Here is a 20,266-nt window from a genome sequence, read left to right as displayed (position 1 = left end):
CAACCTATATTCCTTTTTTTTTTCTTTTTCCTTTTCTTTTTCTTTACTTATCCTTTTTTGACACAACTCACCCCGAATTCCTCGACGGGGTCATCCCTGAAAAATGCACATTTTCCAAATTTCTCAACTTGTTAAAACATAATTAATATATCCCAACATGCAGCATGCACAAGGTAATAACATGCAATTTACGTAAGAGTAATGCTACACTTACCACATTTTTATCCCACATTTCTATACCACATGATGTGGAATGTCTATATTATATGCCACATCAATTAAATCAATGAAGTGTATTTTAATTAAGGCAATTAGAAAAACAAATACTGGAATAAATCATAAAAGAAAATAAAATATTAAATAATTTTAATTGATGTGGCTGTCCACCTCAGCTGCCACATAAGATGGTATAGAGATGTGGTATACAAATGTGGTAAGAGTAGCATTACGTAATAGGCCTCCGGCCTTCAAATAATTCGAAATGGATCTCAAACCCGTTAGAACCACATACACTATTTAATTAATACAAATTTATAAATAAACCCAATCCTAGACATGTATTTATAAAAAAACCCAAGCACTATTTAAACATAGAAACACACCCAAAATCAACCCAAAAGTCAACTTTTTGGGTGTGTTTATAAATGGGTTTTGAGTGTGTGTAATGATGGGTTTTGGGTGTGTTTATATGTTTAAATAGTGCTTGGGTTTTTTTATAATTTCAACCCCCATTTTGGGTGTTTTAGTGAAACTCCCTTTAATTCCAAAAAATATACAATTGTTAATTTTGGGATTGATTTTGGGTGTGTTTTTATGTTTAAATAGAGTTTGAGTTTTTTTATAAATACAAGTCTAGGATTGGGTTTATTTATAAATTTGTATTAACTAAATCCATTCAAGTAATAACTGAGAAATAAACAAGCATTTAATCTCGCTCAAGTTTAAATCGGGCTTCAGGCATACCAACATATTCAAAATCGAACCCAACGGTAATATTAAATAGGGTTCAACACCCAAAACACTTTATAAACCCACCCAAAACCCATCATTACACACACTCAAAACCCATTTATAAACATACCCAAAAAATATACAATTGTTAATTTTGGGGTTGATTTTGGGTGTGTTTCTATGTTTAAATAGTGTTTGAGTTTTTTTATAAATACAAGTCTAGGATTGGGTTTATTTATAAATTTGTATTAATTAAATCCATTCAAGTAATAACTGAGAAATAAACAAGCATTTAATCTCGCTCAAGTTTAAATCGGGCTTCAGGCATACCAACATATTCAAAATCGAACCCAACGGTAATATTAAATAGGGTTCAAATCCAATAACCACATCAAAATCCATTCACATACTCAGAATTGGTCAAACCTTTTAAATATAGAAAATGGGGATTTTTGTAGGAATGTCCCTGGAATTTACACTTCAGTTTCAATTTGTTAACTTAAAGAAAAATTTAAGCGAAATGTCACCTTAATTTTTCAAAATCCATGACTATAACACCATCCAATTTTCCATCCATTAAAAGGGCATTTTGGTCTTTTTCATTTTCAAAGAACAAAAAAGAAAAAGAAAAAGAAAAAAGAGACCTATCTCCTATCTCCCCACCCCAACCCCACCCGACCCCAAAACACATTGCACAGGACCACTCCCTCCCCCTCTCTCTCTCTCTCTCTCTCTCTCTCTCTCTCTCTCTCTCTCTCTCTCTCATGTATAAATTTTTTTATGATGTTCATTGAGCATGTCTAAAATTTTCAAATACCTGATTTAAAACTACTTAAGCTTCTCACTCAAAATCCAACCCCTTTCTTGTTTAAAAGATATACAATTTTTTTTTTATAAGGAATGATTTTTCCATTTTTATAAGGAATTATTGTTTTTGTAGCTTTTTTTTATAAAAAAAATAATGTAAATGGCTGTTTTCGCTTAAACTTCATTCATTTTTTTGGCCCCCAAGATTACAACTTTCCACGACAACACCACAGAAAATAGAGATATTTAATCATAATTCTTTGCACTAAAACTATAAACAAACCCTACGTAATTTAATTTTTATAAACAAACCCAAAAAATGACAACTGGGACCTATTGAATTTAATTTTGATTATTAATTACTTTGATGTCCTATTGAGTGTTTTGGTTTTTTTTATGAGATTTTGGGGTTGAGTTTATTTTAAGAAATCAATGGCAGTTTTGTAATTTAAAAAAAGTTAAAAACCTTTTTGTTATGTTGTAAATAAGATTTTGGTGGGTTTCTAAAGTCCATTTCATATAGGATTTTTTTTTTTTTTTAATTTAGGTTCCTATATTGGTTATAATAGTAAATCTCTCTAGAAAATATTGTGAAAAATAAAATTTGGCCTTGTTCCTGTCTTCTTTCTTGTTTAGGTTGGGCACCCCTTTGGGCCTTTACATATGGGTTTTTTGTTCGAATGGTTTAGTCTTGTTTTAATGAAAAATTACTTGGAGACCTTCTTACGCATTGTTTTATGTGTTTTTTTAATTCAACCCTCGAGCAATTTAATGCTGCAATTAAAGATTTAAAATCGTATGAAGGCTTGAGTTTAGATCACAAATCAATGAAACAATTGAGATTTTACTTGGTATAGTCCCACGTGTAAGTCTTTTTCACCAAGCAGTCTAGTGGCTTGGTGTGTACTTGCGTTCTTTTTTTGTTCAAAGGTGTGTAATTGCTTGGCTTTGTTGTTTTTTACTTTACGGTTAATTACACTAATGTCCCATGAAACTCCAGTCAAATTTTACTTTACCTCCAAACTCAAAATAGCCCATTCTCATTCCTTGACTGAGATTTGATGACCCACTTTGCCTTTGTTATCAACTTCATCCAAAAGTCTGTTAACTTTGATGACGTGGTAAGGGCATTTTTGTAATTTCGCACACATGGATCATTATTCACAAATTAAGTAGGTGATGTGGCAAGTGGAGCTCACCTCCACATAGATAAAAACATTTTTTTTTTGTTAAAATTGAGCTAAAAATACATATAAGCTATTTTAGGAGCTCTCCATAAAATTTTAACTCCAATTACTATCTAGTTTAGGGAGTTATAAATGCTATAACTCTTATTTAATTGGTTCATCTCTATAAAAAATATATATATATATATACAAAATAGTTAATTAAAGGTTTATAATACTCATAAAATAAAGCAGTATTAAATTATAGGGAGCAACTAGGAATTCTTTCTCTCTTCTTAGATTTAGGAGCTCATATAGAGGTCTCCCTATTTTAGAAGGTGAATAGGGAGCATAGTTGGAGTTGTATTTTTTCAAATCCTCCCTAAAATCTAAGGTGGTGATTTAGAGAGCCCATTGTGGATGCTCTTAGAGCATCCACAATGATGCTTTCTATTTCTTAGCTAAAATTTAGCTAAAAATATAAGAAAGCTATTTTAGGAGCTCTTTAAAAAAATTTAACTCTAACCAGACTCCTTAATTTGGAGAGTCATAAATATTATACCTCTATTTTGATTGGTCCATCTCTATTAAAAAATAAAACAAAAAATAGTTAGCATTAAATAAAGGTTTGAAATACTCATTAAATAAAGCAGCATTGGGAATCATTTCTCTCTCCTCATATTTAAGAGCTCCTAGAGGACTCCCTATTTTAGGAGGTGGATAGGGAGCATGGTTGGAGTTGCATTTTTACAATTCCTCTTTAAAATTTGTCTAAGGAGGTGGTTTAGGGAGCCCATTGTGGATGCTCTCTATTTATTAGCTAAAATTTGGCTAAGAATATAAGAAAGCTATTTTAGGAGCTCTCTAAAAAATTTTAATTCCAGCCATACTCCCTAATTTGGAGAGTCATAAATGCTATAACTCTTTTTTAATTGGTCCATCTCTATTAAAAAAATAAAATAAAAAATAGTTAGCATTAAATAAAGGTTTGAAATATTCATTAAATAAAGCAGCATTAAATTATAGGGAACCACTAGGAGTCTTTTCTCTCTCCTCAGATTTAGGAGCTCTTAGAGGACTCCATATTTTAGAGGTGGATAGGGAGCGTGGTTGGAGTTGTATTTTTACGATTCCTCCCTAAAATTTGTCTAAGGAGGTGATTTAGGGAGCCCATTGTGGATGCTCGGCTGTTGGATGGCAACTCCCCTTACCCTTTGGCTGAAGAAAGAAATAAAATAATGGAGAAGAAGATAAGAAGAAAGGAATAAAAGACCTTGAAGCAACAAACGTATGATAAAGATCCGAAGAAAGGAATTATCTCATTTCGAAATCTAAAAAAGTAAATGTGCTTTGTTTAGTGAACTGGGGCAAAGCATCAACTATTGCGTAAGCATTGGTTTATTAGACTTTTCACTTTCTCCGTGTATAAATTTTCTTCCACTGGTTTCTGCACTTATTTAATATTTCCTTGTTAATCTTTGACATTCCTCTTGGAGCTTTTGAGCCAATCGAGAAAATTAGTAATGGCAGAAGATAATGCAATTGGGATTGATCTGGGGACAACTTATTCGTGTGTGGCAACGTGGCAGGCTGATCATGTAGAAATCCTGGTGAACAATCACGGTAACAGGACAACTCGATCTTATGTTACATTCACTGATAGCAAGACGTTGGTAGGTGATGAAGCATTTCGCCAAGTCGTGAGATTCCCCACCAACGCAATCTTTGGTAAGAATAAAATGATCAACAGTATAATTGTTCATTGTTTCCTTGTTAATTTCGTTAGAACTGAGAAATATATACTGTGTTTTTTCAGAGCAATTCTGTAAAAGTGGGGTATTATACTATTATGCATAAATCCATAAATTAACTTGTTTCCTGACATAATCTAAACGGGAATGATTACAGATGCGAAGCGGTTAATTGGTAGGAGATTCAGTGACGAAACTGTTCAAAGTGATATCAAGCGCTGGCCATTCAAGGTCATTGAAGGTAAGGGTGACAAGCCCATGATTGTGGTTAAGCACAAGGGCCAAGAGAAACAGTTTGCTGCTGAAGATATCTCATCAATGGTTCTGGCAAAAATGCGGGAGATTGCGGAGGACTTCCTTTGCTCAAAGATTAGTGAGAGAAAGGCAGTTATCACTGTCCCCTCTTACTTCAACGACTCTCAGCGCCAGGCTACATTAAAAGCTGGTAAATTAGCCGGCTTAAATGTGCTGCGTATTATCAACGAACCAACTGCTGCAGCCATAGCTTATGGCATCGACAAGAAAGCCGGTTGGTTTAATAAGAGAAACGTGATGATATTTGATTGGGGTGGTGGTACATTGGATGTGTCGCTACTAACCATAGGCCGTGGTGTCTTTGACGTGAAGGCGACTGCCGGAGACACTCACCTCGGAGGTGAAGACTTGGATAACAGAATGGTGGATTACTGCGTCGACGAATTCAAGACAAAAAATAAGGTGGACATTTGTGGACACCCCAGAGCTCTTCGGAAGGCCAAAACCGAGTGTGAGAAAGCAAAGAAGGCACTTTCATTTTGCTCTGACATTGATATTGAAATCGACTCTTGGTATAACGGTGAAGATTTTCATACAACTTTCACCCGGGACAAATTCGAAGAAATGAACATGGATATCTTCAACAAGTGCATGGAGATTGTGAAAAGGTGTTTGAAGGATGGCAATATGAACATAAGCAACGTCGATGACGTTGTTCTTGTTGGTGGTTCTTCTAGAATCCCCAAGGTGCAAGAGCTATTGCAAAAGTTTTTCATGGGCAAGGAGTTGTGCAAGAGCATTAATCCTGATGAGGCCGTGGCTTATGGAGCCGCTGTTCAAGCTGCAGTCTTGAGTGGGAACGTGACGGGGAAGCTTCAAGACTTCACACTCTCGGATGTCATCCCAATGTCACTCGGGACGGAATGTGGTATTGAAAACCGTATGGCCGTCATGATCCCAAGAAACACCAAAATTCCCACAAAGAAGCACCAAATTTTCTCTACCCTCCATGACAACCAAACGAACGTCCTCTGTGGAGTTTTCGAGGGAGAGAATGAGTTCACTAGAGATAATAATTACTTGGGTGGATTTACCATGTATGGCATTCCTCCAGCCCCTAAGGGAGTTGGTAAAGTAGATGTTTGCTTTTCTATCGATGCAAATGGAATTCTGAGTGTTTCCGCTGAGGTCACGTCCACCGGCCAAAAGAAAGCCATTACAATCAACAGTGACAGATGAACTTTCGGAATTAACAGATAAATTTTTAACTAATGCGCAGGTTGTGTTGTTTTGGATGAGTGATGCTGTAGGCTGGTCCGTCTACCGCTGCGTGGATTTTATTCTTGTTTTCAATAAGAGAAGAGAAGTGCTTGCTTAATTACTGTAACTATGAAGTAATAAATTATATATGTTTTATTTGATTGGAGTTCAACTTTAAGTTGTTTGTTTGGAAACATTTTGTAAAATCTTGTCCTAAAAAACTAATAATACCAATTAATTACACCAACTTTTTGACACAAGCAAGAACCAGTTGAGGGAAGAATAGTTTTGATTTGCAGACCAATTGTCTCAAGTTCGAATAAAACATTGTCTTGGCGTTCAAAATGTAACAAGTTGGTGCCTCTATTATTACTGAATAACATGTAAACTGTAGTATCCAATATCTCAAACTAGGAAGCATCACAACTGAACAATAAGCTAATTAAATGAGACGCCAACTTGCCCTCTATTGCAAATCTATGAGTACATCTCTCTTACTTCAACTAAAACCTACACAAGGCAAAGGTAGACGAAGAAACAAGCCCATAAGTTAAAGGAAATGAAATCATTAAACCTTATCAATGGACCTAGGTAAATATGATTAGCTCTCAAAATCCAGCCCATAATAAATTACAATTTTTTTTTTTAAATTGAGTTTTGTCGAAATGTTTTTTTTTCTTCCTGTTGTGCCAAAAAAGCATTCAAGTTAGTGATGGAACCGAGTCAGCAAATATGACATTGATATAACTGTAATTTCCTTGATAATGAATTTGGATATATTTGTTTGAGTACTTTAAGCAAATCAAGCCTTCTTAAAGAAAAATAAATAAAACAACCCATAACATTTCATCTGTAAAAAGAAAAAAATTGTACGATTCATGAGTCCGCTGATTATTCCCATGGGTTAGAAAATGGCCACATACGTAGTGTACTTCTGTTCTAATCTGTTAGGACTCGAGTGCAAGGTGTCTCGATTTCATGGTTGTACAATGAAATTTGGGTCAAAAGGAAAGTCGGAAAGATAGGATGATGGCGCAGATACAAGAAACTATTAAATTATTTTTTACTCATTCGAGTAAAACTTTTAGGGTGCTGGGAGCATTTTTACACGGGTAATGCTACACTCGTCAAATTTTTATATCATATTATGTATAATCTACTGAATAATGCTACTCTTATCACATTTATGTACTACATTCATATACCACCTCATGTAGCAGATGAGGTGAACAACCACATCAATTAAAATTATTTAACATTTTCTTTTCTTTTATGATTTATTAACACTTAAAAAAACTATTAATTAAACTTTCCTTTATTTAATACACTTCATTAATTTAATTGATGTGGCATATGATATAGACATGCTACATCATGTGGTATAGAAATGTGGGATAAAAATGTGATAAGTGTAGCATTACTCATCCCATTTTAACCTTAATTAACTTCTTTCTTTTTTTCTTTTTCTTTTTTGAGAAAATTAAAAAAGAAAATTGAAAAGGGGTCCACAACCCATATTCCTTTTTCTTTTCTTTTTTTCCTTTTCTTTTTCTTTACTTATCCTTTTTTGACACGACTATACAGAATTCCTCGTGAGTCTCCTGAAAAATGGACATTTCCTAAATTAAGGACAATGGGCACGAGACTTTCGGCCGAAATTTCGGCGAAGTCTCTCCTGAAAAATGGACATTTCCCAAATTTCTCAATTTGTTATAACACAATTAATATATCCCAACAGGCAGCATACACAAGGTAATAACATGCAATTTACGTACTAGGCCTCCGGCCTTCAAATAATTTGAAATGGATCTCAGACCCGTCAGAACCACATACACTATTTAATTAAATCCATTCAAGTAATAACTGAGAAATAAACAAGCATTTAGTCTCGCTCAAGTTTAAATCGGGCTTCAGGCGTACCAACATATTCAAAATTGAACCCAACGGTAATATTAAATAGGGTTCAAATCCAATAACCACATCAAAATCCATTCACATACTTAGAATTGGTCAAACCTTTTAAATATAGTTTATTTCGTGGCTGCATCTAAGTGAGACCCCAAGCTACCTACGTACCCCTTGGTGAGGGATCAAGCCTCATGTAGTTCTTACAATCCATAATCACGAACCACATAATATACAATTATTTTCAGTAATACCAACAAGTTAATTCTTTTAAACATTAATCTATTCCCAATATAGTATAAAAATCCATTTTCCCTCTCTTTGTTACATTACTACACGCCGGAGAGTAACACCACACGTAGTAAAGTAGTAGTAACCAAAGTGTACAGATCCTTTACCACACGCCGAAAAATCTAAAGCCCAAGTTTACTACTAGCAGTTAAAGACCCTAACAGACTTAGAAATAGATAGCTTGCGCGCCAAGTGTACTGACTCTAAACAAATGATTGTGAATTTGAGTAAGGAATATCTCCTAAGTAAGTTATTTTCCTGCCTCAAACTGGTGAGGACTTCACAATTTTTCACAATAAAGACTGGTAGTTTTGGCAAGAATGAATATTGAATGAAATCGAACTGTTTTAAGCAGAACTGCCTATTACACGACTTAAAAGACAAGCATCACGTCCGAAAAGGACAATGAGCGTTGGGCTTCGATTTCGCTTGGGTAGCTGCCTTTGAGTCATGCTAGATTGAACATGTCTATGCTGGATTCGAACGTCAGCACCTTCAACTGATGGGTTTTAGCTGAAAATCGATACCAATGTTTGAGATTGACAGAGCTTTAATCTTTTTGAGCCATGGAGAGGCTTGTTGAATTGATAGAATTGAGGCCTCTTCAATCTAGACAGGGCTAGAAGTGGCTAGATTGATGACTGCTAGACTGGAGCTGCACTATAGCACCTGTTTTGCTTGATCAAGGCATCTCCACAAATTTGTTGAGGTTTTCATATTATAAAAATTCGAATCCTGCTTGATTTGGTCTATGCTGAACCAAATTTATAACAAGAGAAGTTTTGTTTCCTTTGTGAATTGTTTCTTTGAATTGGAGTGACCTAAGTTCTGCCTGTTCTGCGTGGGGGTTGGATGAATTTTCAAACTAAATGGCTTGATTGCTCTTGAGTCTAAAGGCTTTTGAGATTTGAATGACTTTGTTCTTTTGAATTTGTCAATATAACTTGAGAGTTTTTGTCTTGATTGATTTTTTGGTAGTGTGTGTGTGAAATTTAGGCCCAAACAAAAGGCTAGAAAGCTCATATGTCGACCCCAGAGATGGCTGGTGGGCGACCTTTGCGTGCAGACCAAGTGCTCGAAATTCGAAAAATTGCAGTACTGAAATTGTCAACATTTGTCGACAATTCTTGGTCGGAAGAGCATGACACGCACTACTCTTTTTATCAAATCGCTTGGCCAAAACGCGTCGTTTTGAGACATATCTTTAACATAAAAATAAAAATAAAAAAACATTTTGTGGCCACCCCTCCACTAATAGAAATCCTATAAGGTAGGTGAGAAGAGGGCAATAAGTGGTGATTTCATCGTTTGCCCCAATGATGGCCTTTCTACAACTACCGAGGCCGACATTTCCCACCCCAAAAATTCAAATTCCTTATTTCTCTTCCCCCAATTACCTTGGCTGCCTCTGCATCGAGTGCGATCACAGTTCCCTTCTCCAACGGTCACAACTTCTCTTTTTTAACTAAATCGCTTCCATTTCTTTATGGGAAGTTTTAATGTTTTGTCTCATTTGATGATTTTTGAACAGGGTTTTTTTTTTTGTTTTAGCATTTTGATTTTTGAACATCTATAGATTTTTGGTTATATTCTGGAAATTTATCAACCAATTTATTGTTTGAGTTCATTGAGATTTGGGATTTTGTTGTAGGTGGTGAATCCACATAAGACAATTGTCAGATTAATTCATTAGAGCTTTGTGTTTTGATTAATTTATTAGGGATTAGTGTTTTGATTAATTGATTAAGAATGAAGGTATTATAGTTTAATTTTTTGGTGTTATTTTCATCTTAAACAAATTTCGTAACTTTTACACCACAACCCCATGATCCGACACGCGGATCCATGGATCTGGCACTGGACCCATACCTGCTGACTTGTCGAAATTCGAAAGCTACAAATGTCAGCTTCTTGACCGACTCCTTTAGAGAACAGAGCGTGATTTTAAAGACTACATGGAAGCCATAAGAGCATTGGAGAAAGAAGCAAGAAGTTGCCATAATACACAAAACACAGAAACATCTCTAGGCTATTGACAAGTCTTTCTAACAGCATTAAAAACTACATTATTACAATATTAGGGTTCTATCATAACCGATAAATACAGCCGTTGCATCCATTGGCATCCAGAATAAGGTTTTGAAGTTATTAACACAAATAAATTCTTCAAAAAAATCTTCAACCTTCATTTTCCCCCCCTTTTCATTTCCTCTGTTTTTCCTGAAAGACAACTCGGGCAGTGGCAACAGAATTCATCTTACTTTCATTTACCACTCGAATATGAGTTGATTGCTGGGGTGAATAAAGTAAGACCATTTCCTTCAAGTTCTTAGCATCCTCAAGCATATATCTTGCTAGCTCCAGTTCATTGTTCCCATTAGAAAGCTCTATTGTTGCCTCCTTAAGCTGATCAATAAAAGCCAAGTTTTGAGATTTCCAGAATTCCTTATTAAATCCACACGCCTGGAATGGAAACAAGCAAATCAATAAAATAAAAAATTATAGAGACCAAATGTTACTCTCAGAGCTGCACTACCTACTTATGATGATTATCCCTTCTGCAGAATAGGGTTATACATCGCTCAGGATACAATAATTTAAGCTCTAAAAATAACATTTCTCAAAGCACAACTATTTTTAGTTTTTTTGACCCAGATCAATACACTCCTCATTTGAGCGTTGTGGACTTGTGTGTGTGTGTGTGAGAGAGAGAGAGAGAGAGAGAGAGAGAGAGAGAGAGAGGTAACAGACTTGAACTCTTACTTCAGGTTTATGGACGAATAAGGAAGGGTCAGACTTTATGTACAAAGTTTTCAAATTGGGCATTCCTCTCAGAAGAGAGACCATTGCCGGGACTATGTCATCATCCAAGCTCTCAACATGCACACCCAGGTAAGAAATATCATCGAACGGTGTAGACACAGGACCTTCCCTCAACAGAGCCTGCAATATTATATAGACGAGAGGCAAACTCTTAAATGAAACAAGTGCGAGCACCCAGAACACTATAATGAAAAAAGATTCACACAATTGAGCTAATTGCAATCAATTTCAATAATCTACATAATGATCATCAGTAAAAAAGTTATTATTATTTTATACTGTCGGTTATGTTCGCCTTCTGTTTTTTAACCAAAGAGGAGATGAGAGCAAAGTGGGAAATCAAAAAAATAAAACAATCTTAAATAGTTTTTAAAAAATCATTTTAGTTCCATCTATTCTCCCTCCTCTCTGCCTCCCACCTGTCAACTCCCTCAATCCTTTCACTCCTTAAGACATTAAAATAAATAAATAAATAGAGTATCAAATGACCCTTTTTTAATTTCCAATTTTGTATTTTTTGCAGATTGATAAGTTCATGCATTGATTTCAAATAAAACTTGCAGCACCAATATGAAATATCATCCATGTAATACCATCACTCGGTTTTGAAACAACTTTTAAGTTTATGAAACATAAATTAGCCATCCCTACTATTGCCACACTGTAGAATCATAGCGAAGATACATTCCCTGCAATATCCTTCAAAAGATTCCAGAAAATACATAATCTAGCATAAGTTCATATTGCAAGGCATCATGTTTTTGCTACAAGAGGGTTTCTGTCTGAATTTTTACCTTGGTCATCTCTCCACTTAGAATAAGGACTTTAGCCCTGCATACACTGCAAAGAACCTCAAGTACATTGCTGAAGTCATTGTTATCTACCCCATGCTTCAGGAAAATCTCAGCCTTCTCTAAACACATTAGTTTCCCCAGATTTTGGTTATTCAACAAATTCCCAATCCATTTCAAATATTTAAGATTTGGAGCAAAAACTATGAAGGATCTGCTGCTAGTAGAAGCAAATCTCCACTCTATATGTATGTCTTCAAGTTTCTCACAAGAGATATTAAGATGACAGAGGCCACAATAAGAGGGAAACACAAAACTAAACGATTCCAACGACGAGCTTTCCATAGTGATATTTTCTACTTCAACATGTTCAAGATGCAATTCCTTAATGCATTTGCAAGAACACGAGATCCATTTGCAAAGCCCCTCATCTACTGTAACATTTGTCAACTTTAAGTACTGGAGATTAGTGGAACTAACCAAGGAGGGCGCTGTAAGAATTTTATTGCAGTGCACTGATAGAGACCTCAAAGATCCACAAAGAAAGATGCAAGATGGCAACTCTAGCTTCGTCGTATCAGGTATCCTCAACTCAAGATCAAGCACTTCAACATTACACCTTACTGCCATATGGATCCACGTGACTACTCGGTAAAGCTCGTTATATAGACTTGCAGCTTTTCCATAACTGAGATCCCAACAAATACGAAAGCAGTGTATCTTATTCTCTCTACGACGAACCAAGAACCTATCCAAAGAACTCAACAACTTGAATTGCTTAGAATAAGAGGATTTATTCCAGTTGTTAAATTCATCAAAATTCAATGAGGGCGTTGACAGATAAAGTTCTCTGCACTTTTTGGATAAAGCGCCGAAACGAGTGAGATCCAATATAGAAACTGATGAAAGAATTTGATGAGCAACTTCGTTGGGCAGATCACTAAATCTATCTTTCATATGGTCAGGACAAGCTCCTTGAGCCTGAGAACTTGTAGTTGCCAATAACTTGCGCTTAGGTTCCATGATACTTCTTGTCCTTTTGTTTTTGTAATAGCACCTTACACCTACTAAGATACAGGACACGAAAATACTACGTAAATATATGACATGGACAGTACAAAACCCATGACCGTTAAATCTCTATATGCTTCATTAATAGAAGATTCAAAACAACAACAAAAAATTGCCATAAATTAGAAATCAACCTACAGACCATTTGTTAAAATTTATTCAATATCAAAAAGTTAAATCTTTTTGTAAAATTATATATATATATATATATATATATCTGTTTTATAAAAGACGGCATTATGTGCAACCAACCCTTTTAAAGCGTCCTGTAGGTTAACAAAACCAGAAAATGCTCTGTGAAAGTTTGCAGCTTTTCCTCTTAATAGAATTCAAAATCTTCCAAAGTTATCAATTACCAACAAAAAAAATTGTAGAGTAAGGAAAAAGACCTAAGCTAGCAGCAATAAATGGGCTTTACCTAAAGTTTATTGAAGACGAAAGCCTCTGTTCCAACCTTGGGGACGAAGACACGAGCAGTACTGAAAGAGCTTCAGATGGTGAAAGCTGAAGAATTTCAAAAAGGAAATAGAGAAATTGGAATCAGCAAGGGTATAGAAATAGAATTGGGGGGTTTAACGATCGGAAATTAACCCACACCTGATAAGGCTACCGATCTGGTAGCTGTGAAACGGAGATTGTGGCCGGCAAGTCCCCATTTTCGTCTAATTTTGGTGTTGCTCAAATCAAAAGAACTTTGTTTTTGTTAATAAATATGATAATTTTATCCTTTTCATATTAAAAAATAATTTATTCCAAATGTGTTGATTTAAAAAATATATATACAAGTTCATTTTCTTATTTTCATTTTCACAAAAACCTTTTATGAAAACTGATTTTAAAAAGGGACCTCTTTGACGTGAGAATCTTTCTTCTTCTGTTTTTTTTATTTTTTTTAATTTTCACAATGTGCCTACACACTAGGCTACCCTTCTCCGAAAGCTCTTTGTCTAATCTTAGACTAAAGGTACGGCATTCCTTTTTTATTGTTTTTCTTTTGGCCGTGCAATATTGAGTAATGTTTCATTTGTTAATAAGACAATTAATGACTAAAATTTTGATTTTTTTTTCTTCGGAATATTAGGGAATCATTTGGCACTTTGGATTGGATAAACCACTAAATCTTGGATTGTTAATAAGACAATTAGTTATAAAGCGTTGATATCCTATCATTTTGTGGGGATTAGATGGGATAAGTTTTCTTCACAAGTAATCTATCTTATACCTTCAACTTAGTAAAAAAAAAAAATCCATTTTAAACTTAAACATGCTTTAAATATAAAGAGTAATCCAATCCAATTCAATACTAAGTAGCACGAAACGAGCCATAGGATTATTGTTTGAGGAAAAGGTTTTATCCTTTAGCTCTTGCAAGTGGCAACTAGTCAATTTGTAGGCATTGCCACCCACAAAATATATGCTCAAAGGTGATCATGATTAGGTAAAATCTCAAATAACATATCAAATATACTAGAGTATAGACTCACAAACCAAGGAAATGTATCATGATTAGGTAAAATCTCATCCATCCAATAGAAATGTCAAACTGCATCGATCAACATAAAACTAAGGTTTCAATGCTATTACACAAATAAATTCTTTGAAAAATAAATAAACCTCTCCTTGTCTTCATTTCTGTCTTTCCCTTCTTGATTGCAAGGAGATTTAAACCACTTGAGATAATGCTCAAGGGGAATAAGAGGGCTTTGGCCTTCTGGGTCTTTTCTTAAAGACAATTGTTGCAGGGGACTTCATCTCAATTTCATTTACTGCTTCAATTCGAGTTGATTGATGGGGTAAATAAACTATAACCATTTTCTTCAAATTCTTAGCACCCTCCAAAATATACCTTGCAAACTCCAACTCATTACTCCCACTGGAAAGCTCAACAGTTACCTCCTCAAGCTGATCAATGATAGCCAAGTTTTGGGATTTCCAGTATTCACGATCAAATCTGCTTGCCTGAAAAAAGTAACAAGAAAATCCGTTGAGAATTTATTTTAGAAGGGGTTTTAACTTTAATGGTCCTTGAATTTGTACCAATTTCATTTTTATCCTCCAATTCGGTTTTATAGCGTCCTCCAGTACCGATTGTGTCACTAGAGTGATAATTTGGTCATTCCATCAATATGGCATCGATTTAAAAGGTAGAATCGTCAATTCATGTACGCATTAACCATAAAAAAACGACATATCCATTTGACGGTCATATTGATGAAATTTGACGAAATTACGAAATTGCCACACGTGACACAATTGAAGGATGCTAAATCTAAGTTAAAAGACTAAAATGAAAATCAAGTACAAGGTGAGACACTATTGCAATTTTTTTTTAAAAAACCCCCCTTCTTAGAAAACTCCAAGAAATAATTTTCGAAACATATATAAAGAAAGTATATATAGCTTCCAGTGATAAACAAAGACTTTTACTTACAGTAATAACTTCAACATGTTTTGTAAACAAGAGGGGTATAATTGGCTCATACTTCATGTGAAAAGTATTCAGATGACGCATCCCTCTAAGAAGAGAGGCCAATGCTGGAACTAGGCCATCATTCAAACATGTACTCTGTATACAGATGTGACCAAGATTATCAAATATTCTTGGCAGAGATCGTCGTTCCTTGGTTATAGCCTGCAATGAAATAAAGCCATCATTTATATTAACAGAAAAATAAAGTTGAACAAAACGTATATACAAAACAAACAAAAAAGGAAGGAAAAAAAAACTTAATATTACCTTTGTGGTCTCTTCATTTAGAACAAGAAGTTTAACACTGTGGATACTGGAAAGCATACTGAATAGTTTGCTGAAATCCTCACTCCTAGGGTGGAGAAAAATCTCAGCTTTTTCTAGACACATCAACTTCTCCAGATATTGGCGGCTCGCCAAAGTTCCAATCCATTTCAAGTGTTTAAGATTCGGAGCGAAAATGCTTATCGAGTGACCGGTTGGGATAACTTTCCAGTCAATGTAGATGTCTTCAAGCTTTTCACCTGAGATGTTAAGATGAAAGTTGCCATTGGGGTTTTGAAAACTATAATAAGCATAGCACGAAACGAAATGCAGGGTTTTCAGAGATGAGCTGCTGATGGTGATCTGTTTTGCCCCATGAACAAGCTCAAGCCACAGCTCCTTGATGCGTTTGCAGGAACACGAGATCCATTGGCCCAACCCCTCGTCTATGGTGACATTTTTCAACTTCAAGCATTGGAGGGTGGTGGAACTAGTTAAGGATGGGGTTTGAAAAAGCTTAAACTTCAAATCCACAGTTAGTAACCGCAAAGATCGACAGAGAAAGAGGCAAGATGGCAATACTAACGTCGTTGTCGCCTCACACATGTAGAGTTCCAGATCAAGCACTTCGACATTGCACCTCGCAGCAACATGGATCCAAGAGATGACTCGAAAATACTCGTTAGAGAAGCTTGAAGCTGGACCTAAAAAGATCCAAAAAATACGGAAGTGTTGGATCTTATTGTCCCCTCGTTGGATCAGGAACCTGTCCAAATAATTCAACAACTTCAACCTCTCCCACATGTCGTTTGCGTAGGGCATTGCATCAAAGTTCAACGAGGGAAATGAGAGATAAAACTTTCTGCAACTTTTGGACACACAGCTCACTCGAGCGAGGTCTATTTGAGCGAGGAAGGAGAGAATGTGGTGAGCAACTCCTTCTGGAAGATTACTAAATCTGTCTATTAAACTCTCAGGACAAACTCCTTCAGCTTGAGACGTTGAAGTTGCCAAGAACTTGTTCTTGTAGGGCTCCATGATATCTGCTTGGTTCCTTTTGGCTTTTGTAATAGCAACTTACACCTACAAGGATTAACGGCATTAAGAAAAAAAAAGTTATGTAAACATATGACATCATCAATACCAAGCCAACAACTATTAATCCCTACATAATTCTTTTTAAAGAGAGATATATCAAAACGGTAATATTTAGCCAATCCACATCCAGTCCAATATAGATTGGATTACATAGTTTACAATCTAATCCAATTCAATCAAACATTAACAACCAATCCAATCCAATTTGACAGATGTTGGATTGGATGGTTTGAAAGATGAAACCATTTTTTGTAAAATCTAATTTCAATCACACATTTTAATAGATGCAAATGAAAAAAGTGAAATGCTAATAAAAAGTATTTTGGTTATAATTTACTTAACAAAGAAAACTTTAGATCATTTTTGACAAAAACCAAAAGGGATCGCAAGTGGGATAAACTCTTATTGCAATTTGACAAAAACCCAAAGTACAAGTCGGCCCAACCTTCATTGCGATTCAAAGATTCAAACCCTTCATTTCTTAGGTTATCATATGTAAGGATAATCACTACGAAAATCAACCCAAAAGAAACTATTTAATCATCTAACCATGAACAAATAAATAAGCACAATGATCTCAATAAACATTGAAATGTTCATATGGTCAAACAATTTCCGTTTTGCTAATTTTTTTACATTATATAATTCTTCAATAGGTATCTAAAACATAGACTATTTGAATAATTGAATTGCATTGTGAAGTGACCCAAACCGTGCGATCCCTTTTGACTCTCATCAAAAGGATCCCTCGCAAGAATGAGACTTTTACTTAACATAATGTCACCAAATCACTAAAACTATTCAAATTTATTTAATTTCAAATACTTAGAAGAGCAAAAGACATGAAACTAACTAGATTGGACTAAATTCAATTCTCACAAGCAACCCATCATCTGACCCGATCGTGTCACCTTATAAATGTAGGAACCTAATCCGATCTGCCAAAGTTATCGAAACTTATCAAAATCAGACTGGATTGGATTTGATCGATCAGTTTGGGCCGATTCAATTGGATTTGGACAACCCTAAATGAAATTCCAAATCTTCCAATATTACCAAGAAAAAATTGCAACACAAAATTTATGAAATCAAGTAAAAAAAATTAAGCAAAACTAATCTGCTAGTGATATATGGGCTTACCCAAAGGTTATTCAAACCTAAATGCCTCAGTTCGAACCGACGATATACAAGAACACCATGGAAATTATGGTCAAAAAGTTTCGAAGGAGGAAAATAAAACCCTAAAGGACGAGGATGGATGAGAAAATGAGTCAGGATTATGATAGGTAAGGGTTCGATTCCTTCTAATCTAACTAAACAAAAAGAAAATTGATAAGGTAAAATGGTGAAAGAGGAATGTAATTATTTAGAAAAAATAAAGAGGGAAAGTGCTTTAATAGTTTTTCAATTAAATAATGTCTATTTATTTTCTATATCTTCTTAGAAAAGTCCAAGAATAGTGTAACCCAATGCATTCACCCGTTACAGAAGTGGAGTTGGACCGCACTAGCGCTCAACATTTCAAATTGCAAACCGGTCAAAGCATCCAATGCCGGTTTGGTTTGGTGCAGTTTATTATTATTATTATTTCAATTTTTTATGTTAAATCAAACTAAATTGGCTAGCTCGATATGATCCATGGTTCGAAAAATGTCAAATTGCAATTCACCTAAACTGAACTGATTGGCATAAATATTAGATATGGGTAAATTTCACTTTATTACCTGCAAGTTTCTCGAAAATTTACACTTTACTACCCAAAGTTTTTTTCATGTCAACTTTGTACTCAAAATTTGATTTTCCTACCACTTTCATACATCCGTTAGTTAGATTGTCAAATCTTCATGACGTGACAATTAATAGGTCCATGTGGACTCACCATATTGTGCCACATAGATTAAAAAATCATTAATAAATAAACTAATGAAAAATAAAAAAATTAAATCACGAATATGTAATTAATTAAAAGAATAAAAGTTTCTCTCTCTTTCATCCCATCACCACCCTTCTCCTCTCTCTCTTTCTCTCTCTTCTTCCATTTTCTCATGATTCATGTCATGCGACACACACACACACACACACACACACACACACACACACACACACTCTCTCTCTTCTTCCATTTTCTCATGATTCATGTCATGCGACACACACACACACACACACACACACACACACACTCTCTCTCTCTCTCTTTCTTTCTCTCTCTCTCTCTCTCTCTCTCTCTCTCTCTCTCTCTCTCTCTCTCTATTTTCCCCAAGCAACACTTCAAGGCCAAATACCTAAGCCTCACCAAGCACCCTACCTCGACATCCCCAGTCAAACCAAACCCAATATCGTCGCCTTGCCATCATTGACAATGACAGAGAACTCAGGGAATTTATAGAGAAGCAGAGAGGAAATAGAAGAAAGAGAGAAAACCACCATGACTAGCCGACAAGATCTTGAAATCGTGGGTTTTCTTGGGGATCATCATGGGTCTTCTTGGGGATCTTGATGTATTCTGACTAGATCCATGTTGTACGATCTCAAAGTGGTAGGAACCATTGTTCGATAATGGCATAGGCTGTACGATCTCAAAGTGGGTACGTTTTGGAAATTTAGGGGTCTGGAAATTTGGGTTGTTGATTTGTAAAATATCATAGCTGGACTTGATGGGGTTTAGAAATTTGTGGGGTGGAGTTCGGGTCAAAGTAGAGCCAGATTGGATGGAGTTAGTGGCTATCTCTGTGGGGTTGAGGTGGAGGTGGTTGTCGAAGAAAAAGAGGAGGGAAGATAGAAGGAGGGAGAGAGAATAGGAGCAGGCGGGTAAGTTTGTGGTTGTCGAAGAGAGAGGAAGAAAGAAGGGGGCAGGTGAGGTTCCCCCCCTAGTTTTGTAAATATTTTTTCCTTAGTTATAAATATTTTTTTCTTCAAAATATGGGTAAGGCCATGTGGACCCATTAATTGCCACGTCATAGTTTAACAGAAGAATTGATTTTCAGACTAACGGATGTATGAAAGTGGTAGAAAAATCAAATTTTGAGTAAGAAGTTGACACGAAAAAAACTTTAAGTAGTAAAGCGTAAATTTGGGTAAACTTGTGGGTAGTAAAGTGAAATTTACCCATTACATATTTACAAAACCTAGAGGCAAGGGGATTCAAAACTCAAACCTCCAACCTTTACTTCCAATCCACCCCACTATTGTAATAACCCAATCCTAAATTAATATTTAATTATTAATTTATTCAAGTAAAAGACAATTTTACCTCAGGAATATTTTAATGGGTTCAAAAATTGACTTTTTATTCGGGAAAGAATGTGAGAATTTTAAAAGTACTATTGCGTAGAGCACGTCGAGATGAGTTTGTAGACACGTAGT

General features: G+C 35.3%; 3 protein-coding genes across 9 annotated transcripts; 1 reads left to right on the top strand and 2 right to left on the bottom strand.

Annotated features, from left to right (window-relative positions):
• The first annotated feature begins 4,376 nt into the window (after positions 1–4,376).
• Positions 4,377–6,362, top strand: LOC103344288 (heat shock cognate 70 kDa protein-like). Its single transcript, XM_008247903.3, has 2 exons — positions 4,377–4,652; positions 4,833–6,362. Exons 1-2 carry the CDS (start codon positions 4,448–4,450, stop codon positions 6,167–6,169), a joined length of 1,542 nt encoding a protein of 513 aa, XP_008246125.2. The 5' UTR covers positions 4,377–4,447; the 3' UTR covers positions 6,170–6,362.
• A 3,997-nt stretch (positions 6,363–10,359) lies between these two features.
• Positions 10,360–13,959, bottom strand: LOC103341787 (F-box/LRR-repeat protein At4g14103-like). 7 transcript variants are annotated; one of them, XM_089043112.1, is made up of 5 exons: positions 13,669–13,959; positions 13,490–13,575; positions 12,481–13,067; positions 11,138–11,329; positions 10,360–10,849 (listed from the first exon to the last, which is right to left on the bottom strand). In XM_089043112.1, the coding sequence occupies exons 3-5, from the start codon at positions 13,021–13,023 to the stop codon at positions 10,589–10,591; spliced, it is 996 nt and encodes a 331-aa protein (XP_088899238.1). In that variant the 5' UTR covers positions 13,024–13,067; positions 13,490–13,575; positions 13,669–13,959; the 3' UTR covers positions 10,360–10,588. The 7 variants fall into 7 exon arrangements, with proteins under 7 accessions (XP_088899238.1, XP_088899236.1, XP_088899237.1 ...); XM_089043110.1 differs by having other exon boundaries at positions 10,360–10,792; positions 12,004–13,067; positions 13,669–13,951; XM_089043111.1 differs by having other exon boundaries at positions 10,360–10,792; positions 11,150–11,329; positions 12,004–13,067; positions 13,669–13,949.
• Positions 13,960–14,754: 795 nt separating this feature from the next.
• LOC103341894 (F-box/LRR-repeat protein At4g14096-like) lies at positions 14,755–16,843 on the bottom strand. Its single transcript, XM_008245446.3, has 3 exons — positions 15,809–16,843; positions 15,503–15,703; positions 14,755–15,030 (listed from the first exon to the last, which is right to left on the bottom strand). Exons 1-3 carry the CDS (start codon positions 16,841–16,843, stop codon positions 14,755–14,757), a joined length of 1,512 nt encoding a protein of 503 aa, XP_008243668.2.
• Positions 16,844–20,266: the final 3,423 nt, after the last annotated feature.

Source organism: Prunus mume, linkage group LG8, assembly GCF_029339155.1.
Source record: "Prunus mume cultivar Tortuosa linkage group LG8, ASM2933915v1, whole genome shotgun sequence".
Lineage (NCBI taxonomy): Eukaryota > Viridiplantae > Streptophyta > Magnoliopsida > Rosales > Rosaceae > Prunus > Prunus mume.
Note: the sequence above shows the minus strand (reverse complement) of the source record. Positions and strands in the feature narration are given on the sequence as shown.

What these genes read in the sequence shown, in the direction of transcription:
- LOC103341894 (XM_008245446.3), bottom strand. Translation starts at nt 16,843, where the DNA reads ATGGAGCCCTACAAGAACAAGTTCTTGGCAACTTCAACGTCTCAAGCT. An exon ending in TAAATGAAGAGACCACAAAG is followed by an intron (nt 15,704 to 15,808) that starts GTAATATTAAGT and finishes ATTTCATTGCAG; the next exon opens with GCTATAACCAAGGAACGACG. An exon ending in AACATGTTGAAGTTATTACT is followed by an intron (nt 15,031 to 15,502) that starts GTAAGTAAAAGT and finishes TACTTTTTTCAG; the next exon opens with GCAAGCAGATTTGATCGTGA.
- LOC103344288 (XM_008247903.3), top strand. Translation starts at nt 4,448, where the DNA reads ATGGCAGAAGATAATGCAATTGGGATTGATCTGGGGACAACTTATTCG. An exon ending in CCCCACCAACGCAATCTTTG is followed by an intron (nt 4,653 to 4,832) that starts GTAAGAATAAAA and finishes GAATGATTACAG; the next exon opens with ATGCGAAGCGGTTAATTGGT.
- LOC103341787 (XM_089043108.1), bottom strand. Translation starts at nt 13,023, where the DNA reads ATGGAACCTAAGCGCAAGTTATTGGCAACTACAAGTTCTCAGGCTCAA. An exon ending in TAAGTGGAGAGATGACCAAG is followed by an intron (nt 11,330 to 12,003) that starts GTAAAAATTCAG and finishes ATAATATTGCAG; the next exon opens with GCTCTGTTGAGGGAAGGTCC. An exon ending in AACCTGAAGTAAGAGTTCAA is followed by an intron (nt 10,850 to 11,137) that starts GTCTGTTACCTC and finishes TTTCCATTCCAG; the next exon opens with GCGTGTGGATTTAATAAGGA.